The 7,272-nt window shown below is 36.3% G+C and overlaps 1 protein-coding gene across 1 annotated transcript in view; it reads right to left on the bottom strand.

Annotated features, from left to right (window-relative positions):
* The window catches only part of LOC108972275 (bone morphogenetic protein receptor type-1B), a 77,062-nt gene extending 72,247 nt beyond the window's left edge, over positions 1-4,815 (bottom strand). Inside the window, exon 1 of the mRNA XM_018938823.1 lies at positions 3,228-4,815. Within this exon, the coding sequence (XP_018794368.1) occupies positions 3,228-3,261 (34 nt within the window). The 5' untranslated portion in view covers positions 3,262-4,815. The remainder of the gene's footprint in view (positions 1-3,227) is intronic.
* Between the last annotated feature and the right edge of the window lie 2,457 nt (positions 4,816-7,272).

The raw sequence follows: 7,272 nt of genomic DNA, 5'->3' as shown, positions 1-7,272 counted from the left end.
TATTAAAAATACGATTGTTTTAAATTTAATATTCACTGCCAAAAAACCCACAAATTGTGGTTGTTATTGTTTTAATTGCAATGATTTTTTTTTTAATTGGTTATTACAACATTCTCCTATCAAAAATATTTTGTGAAAAAATAACTAAACTACCATTGAAAGCACAAAAAAAAACGAAATTAATAAAGTTTACAATAATAACCATAAAAATCTATAAGAATTATCCGAAAAATTCTCAAAAAAAAAAAAAAACTATAATATTTTATTATCATTGCTGCTTACGTTCACAATCGTGTTGCTATTTTACTTCACCACACTATAAGTAAATGAAATAAATGATATTTAACAATAAATGCATGCTTTTTTGTAAATCCTACAACCATTGACCACTCGGCTCGAAAGAATTGTATTGTTTATAAAGAACGAATGTAAGAAAAACGAAATCGAGCAAAATAAAGCATATTATTACAAATCCACTGCTTGCTGCGCATTTAAACCTTTTGTTTTTATGCCCAGCACGACCATAACAAATCGAGATTAAGAATTTGGTATTGCTTTACCTCTACTCCACCTATTGTATTTTCCCATGTGTATGGCATTCATTATTGTTGTACTTGTGTGTAATAGTAAGCATTGAGAAAAGTCGAGGTTCGAAACGAATTAAACGGCCTGCCGGTTCGAATGATCGTTGATTGTGCATTTGTTTTGGTATTATTTGGGGTTTTTTCTCTGCTATATTTATCATGCACATATACACTTATATATGCATATTTGTGTTTTCCTTTCTCTATTTTCTTTAGTGTTTGTGTCTAATGTCATTCTTTCTTCTTGAACTGCTTAAAGCGCATGATTTGAAGAAAAAACATAGTATTTGTTGTTATTTTTTCCTTACTATCACTCGCCTTTCGCTCAAGCATTTTATGGGTTTTCATTAAATTCAACATTCACCGGTGGTTCGTGAGATTATTTCTCGACTGATATATGTAACTGTGGGATCGTAATTTTTATTTTTACAATGCCAAAGCATTTTATTTTGTGGGTTTTTTGGCAGTGAATACGGAATGTGAGTATTTTTTCAAGCAATTGCTCTTAAAAGTTGCAAAAGCAATAATTCTTGTGAAAGGACATAAAATTTTGTTACAATTTTAGCGAGTGGTTTCAGTTATGATGCGACTCGAAAACCCTGAAAGCTTGTTAGGACACACAGCTGATTTCCACATATTACGTTTTTAGAGCATAAGTTATTTATTCGTAATACATATTTGAGTCACTAACGATTAGTAGGGAAAAGTAAATAGTGAATAAAGCCAGCCAAAGAGTATTGTTCCAAAGGAAGTTGGAATCTGGTTCAAAATTGCTTACAAATCAGTTTCATATCACTATGTACCGTAGGCAGTAACGTACGTTGACCGTCCTAAATCCCAAAAACTAGAAAGATAAGAACTTTGCTGAGGTAGCGCGCTTACTATATTCAGCCTGGGCCAGAATAACCTCCAAACCAATCACGTACTAATGATTGAAAAGTGTTCCCCAAACTCACAAGAGATTCAAGCGACCATTAGCAAACATTGAGGAGACAACAGAACCCATACATACGGCCTGATAATGTCATTCTTTGCAAGTATTAGCCAAAAAAAATCTGCTATGGCCAGCCAACCACATAAGTAAGTTTTATCACGTGTCAGACAATTTCGAATATTCAAGTGAATCTCTATATACAATGAATCGATTATCTGAGCTGTTAGGTTAAGTTAGGTAAGGTTACGAGATCGATCCCAACACGGATCTCACGCCGGTCCGCTTATCACAAATTTATGCAGACGCTTATGTCAGTTTCGGCTATATGCCAGATCTGGTTTGCCGAAGGTAAGGTTACCGAGATGAGTCAGCCTCAGACGTGTAAAGGCTTGAAAATGGAAGAGAAAGCGCCCAAATGTTTCCTAGATGTGTTCCATACAACTTTGAGAACTAGAATTCGTCTTAGCCTTATCGCATGGCTGCCTATTGGACAGTGTTCTGTAAGAGCTCTTAAGATTGCGGCAAGATGAACTTTGCACAAGGCAAATAGTTCGGGAGATCTCCTGTGTTCTAATCTAAACGCTCGGAAGTAATACTATATGAAGATTTGAATACGGATTCGACTGATTCCAAGTATAAATACGGTTCGCTGAGGTATAGAACTAATAAATATTGGTATCCTTGAAGACATAAATGTCTTACACTATTTTTGGAAGAACATAATTCATATACATGTAAAGATTTTTCACTCATCATAATTCTTCAAGTTGGTATAACTACTACAAAAATATGACGATATGAATATTAATAAAACCGTTAATAAAATCCTTGTTTGTAATGGCTGGGGGACTTAGCTTAAGTATTAATGCGGTAAGGTTAGAAATCTAGTCTGACGCAAGTTATCTAAGTTGTATAGATGGTTATGTGGTGAAAACAACTGGGCATTTGCTCGTCCAATGGCTGAGATTTAAACAAGTCGGCAGTCTTTCCTTGGTCCAACCAAACTGACATTAACCATTTCAAACAAATTTTTTCATAGGCTCAAGGCTCTGTCTCGATTTCTGATGATCTTATACTCAAATATACAGCAGTACTAGGTACCACAATGGACAGGCTTACCAAGTGAGATCCCTGTTAAGGTCGACTTTTTAACTTCACCCAATCATGCCATAGGTCTGATCGGAAAGAGTGCAAATATTTAAGACTATTATAGTAATTTTTTCCCTCTTTCGAAAATTACCGATCAACCAGTCAATGTCCTTAAAGCCCTAACTCAGAAATTTTATTAGAAATAATTTTCGAAATGTTGGCAACGAATATACACATAGTATGTATAGACAATAAAAAAAAAAACTTTATAGACAGGTATTCGCTAATTTTAAATCATAACAATAAAACCACACTAAATCGGACATTAATTTGTGGCATTCTTCCGTAGTCACATTGGAATCTTATAATTATAAACGAAATATGAAATGACAATTTAGAAAAATGCTAAAAAATGCATTAAAACAAATGGAGGGTAAAAACACAGAAGAGCGGAGAGCAAAAACCAAATGCACAAATTAAAAAAATAAAAATCTTAAGTAAGAAAACTAAGAATTTAACGAGTAAGGCAAGCGAACAAGAACATATGTGTCTGGTAAGTATGTCTGAAGGTTGAACGAAAAGCGCATAAAAACAGATTAAAATTTATTATTATTATTTACCATGTGCCTTCTTCTTTCTGGACTTCGGCGCCATTACTGTCGACTGTGACTGCGACTGTGGCTGCTGCTCGTTCTCTTTCTCCTTTCGGCTGTTTTCGCTTCCTTTTGGCTTTGTTGTGATCGCCTGCAACAGGCTCTACAATAAGCTGGCCTTTAAAATCTTTTATGAAGACTACGCAACAACAACAACAACAGTAATGGGTCTACAGACCTCTCTAATTCTTTTTTGTGTTTCTGCTGTTCTTCTGCCACGCTTTGTTTTCGTTTTTTGTTTTTTAACTGCCAAGCGGCGGCTGCTGCACCTTCACAGAACGAATGTCCAAAACACCAAATACAATAACAACTACTCCTGGAGCATGGCAATAATAACACTTACGTGTGTGCGTATGATGTTGTTTTGTAGAATAGTTACAGGCGTGCAGCGCGGAAGATCGTCGCCACCGTTTAAAATACGAGAGCTGCGCTCATAAATAAATGTCTGTCTGTCTATATGTATTAGTGTATGGCCGTGCGATCGGCCAAGGTTCGCTACGCTCAAGTTGAGGGAATCCAATGGCAAGCACAATAACAACAATAATAATTTTTAACGAACGACAGCTTAAAGTGATCAACAATAGGCGGCCGCGCACAGCACACAATAATAATCACAGCAATAACTGCAACACCAACAATAATAAAAAAAACAACTGTGATCAGGCTGGCGACAACGCTGATGCTGGCTCTTGCACTCGTATTCTCGTTTGGCGAGCGTACATACGTCCGAAGATCAGTTATAACAAAAATGACGCAGGGCAACCTCACAAAAGGTGCACACGCTTAAACGGCTAACGAAAAGGTCGCCGGCTTCAAGTGGTGCTGGTGTTGTTGTAAGAGATGCTGATGATGGTGGTTGGCGTTGCCGGCGTATGAGGAGGCGGGACGTTGGAAGGTCGACGATTGTGTGGCGTCACTAAAATTATGGGTCTTTTGCGCGAATCTGTTATGCGCTTACGAGACGCGTAGCTCCTTCAATTCCTTGCTGTTGTTGTTTTGGTTTTCGTATTTTTTGCACAACTTCTCGCCTGCAGCTTACCGTCTATCGGCTAGCGTTTACTCGTTACTGTTACGCCGCACTTATTTCACAGCTCTTAAGCGGATTTATGGAATTGGCGGCTGTGATGGATGTGCGCCAAAGGATGTCAGTGAGAATTTTTTTGTTTTAATTCTTTACTTGTTGTTGTTGTGTTCTGCGTATTGCAATTTGGTTAATGCGCTACGTAGCGTAGTGTGAGCGCGTGATCACGTTGTGTTTAATTATAGGCGAAAGGTGACGATACAAATCAGGTGAAATTTAATCCAAGTGTAGCTGGAACTCGTGCCTGCCCGATCGGTTCGGTGGTGTTCGTTTTATTTAACGGTAGTGTGGTATTTTGCTGCTGGATTTTACTTTTGCACCGTATGTTGCTCGCAATTTGCGTTTAGTCATAAGCCACAAGCATATTTCCTGCTCAACGCAATGTCAATATGCTGTTAGCTCGCGTATTTTTTTTGTAATATGAACTCAATCGTAAATATATACATACATATGTATGTATTTTACTATTTATTTATATACATTTTCTATACACATTCGTTCAATTTATAATTAACATACGTTTTTTGTTGTTGTCAATTACACGCGCGCGCTGATAAAAGCAAAAAAAAATATATAACACAACAACACACGTCAAATCGTCGCAGCTTTGTTGCGCGTACACAGAGTGGTGAACAAAACTGTCAGCTTTAGCGCGCCTACTTTTTATATCTCTAAGTGATAAAATGCACACGAAACAAATATCTATTTGAACTTTAAGAATTCGGGCATTACACAATTTATGCTGCAATACTGAATCACGCACAGTTTAGACAACACAAACAACAATGCATTGCAGTTATTTGTAGCATAAAATTATTACTAACACGTCGCTTGTAGTCAAAAATAGCACACAATAAAAAATTCAATTATTTTCCACTCGAAAATTGGCTTGGAACTTTCGTTGAAACTATTTGCTTTACAAATTTCTTAAATTCATATAAATAATTAACCTTTGACAATTTCAATAACACACGCTGAATTTTTTGTATTTTTCCGCTTTACAAAATTACACTTTCGTGTTAACAATTGAAAATTTTTGGTAAAAATTCAAATAAATCTTTAAACATTCGCGACGAGTTGCCTTCGCTTACAAAACTACCGGTAGATACGTCACTTCACACGTACGACATATCAGGTACTGAATGCAACAGGCAGCAATCTCATCACAACAAACCGAATGCTCAGCAGTCATCGCCATATACGCGCACACACATACGAATTCATACCATTTTTATTTATTTTCTTGATTTTCTTTTACTCATACAGCAGATACTACACCAAGGCAAGGCAAAACACCAAGAACAACAGTATGTTGCATACGCCAGCGAGCAGTCAAGTCAGCAGAGCTAGGCCGGTCGGTTCAATGCGCCGAATTCGGTTATTCATTACAATGAGCGGAATTTTGTTGAAATATTTCGTTCTCTCAGAGCAAGGCGAGCATAATATTGGCGCTCGCCCCAAAAGTGGGAGCATTACAAAGTAAACATAGCACACAATAAAAAATATTTCATATTCAGTTTAAATACTAGAGGTGTTAAAAGATATTGGTTATTTTTCTGACAAACTTACATGCTTCGACAAAAGAATTTAATACAGGAATTTTAATTTTAATTGGCACATTGAAAAACGTCCTCCGCCGATATCCAACGTCAAAGGATAAAATTTATGTGAAACGAAGGTTTTCCCTCACAAAAACAAAAGATTTCATACAAGATGCGTGGCAGTTATGTCTATGCTGTAGTGATCCGATATAATAAAAGACTTCTTCGGAAGTTGTAACGTGGCCTTGGACAGTAATCAATGCCAAATTTCGTGAAAATATCTTGACAAATTAAAAAAAAAAGTTTTTATACAATACATAATTGTAATCGATGAGCCTTTTCCAACAGTTTGTATGCTATAGTGTCCGATTGTTTATTCTTCAAAATCTATGTCATCCACGTCCCCTTTAGCCCCCCTTTAATGTTTAATGTTTTCAATTTACTAAAAACCGGTTTTCCCAAAGCGGCCGTTTCAGTTTGCTGAATTGCCAGAAGTCACACGAAGCTAAATCAGGCGAATATGGTGGTTCGTTCACGATATTGGTTTAAAATTTGGGGAAAAACTCACGAAGAATTAATGCAGTATACAACGATGCATTATTGTGCTGCAAAAATCAAGAGTTGTCGACTCATAATTCCGGCCTTTTTTACCAAAAGCTGCGCGCAAACGATGTATAACAACTCAAATAGTGTCTTTTTGATACTTTGGCCGGTCGGAATTAACTTAGGGTATACCACACCTCGATAATCGAGAAAACCTTGATTTTGACTTGCTTTGATGATTGTTTCACAGACGTTAACGCGACACTATTTTTCGAAAAAAAATCCATTTTCTTATGACCTAATGAACTTCCAAAATGGTTTTCACTTATCCCTTCGATATTTCAACGATGCCAGTAAAATATTTGACTGTTAATCGTCGATTCTCAAGTACTTCCTTTATTTACTGACATGTTGATCACCAGCTGATGTTGATGATCCTTCTCAACTTTCTTTGATTAATCGACACCAATCGAAAACACTTCTTCGCGGTAAAAAATTTTCACCGAACTTCTTTTCTTGAACGTTTCGAAAAGGAGACATCAGAAATTTGATTCCGCACAAAAAATTTAATGTAACTTCAGAAAGTCAAGCATATATTAAACACGAATGATTATTCTGATGTGACGTTTGGCACAGATGTCACTGACAGTCATACCAACTTAGAAAAAAACTATTTCAACAAATGGATTTTCGCGCGCAATTTCAATCAAAAAGTCTTACTATTTTTTGCCCACAGGAAATTAAAATGCTGGTATTGCTATTTTTTGGACTTTTTAGACAATTTTTTGGATTTTTTGGACAATTTTTCAGAGACAGAGCCGATCGTAACAAATTATTTCTAATTCTT

This window comes from Bactrocera latifrons, unplaced genomic scaffold (genome assembly GCF_001853355.1).
Source record: "Bactrocera latifrons isolate USDA-ARS-PBARC rearing strain unplaced genomic scaffold, ASM185335v1 scaffold_39, whole genome shotgun sequence".
Lineage (NCBI taxonomy): Eukaryota > Metazoa > Arthropoda > Insecta > Diptera > Tephritidae > Bactrocera > Bactrocera latifrons.
The sequence above is the reverse complement of the archived record's forward strand: the minus strand, read 5'-3'. Positions and strand labels throughout refer to the sequence as shown.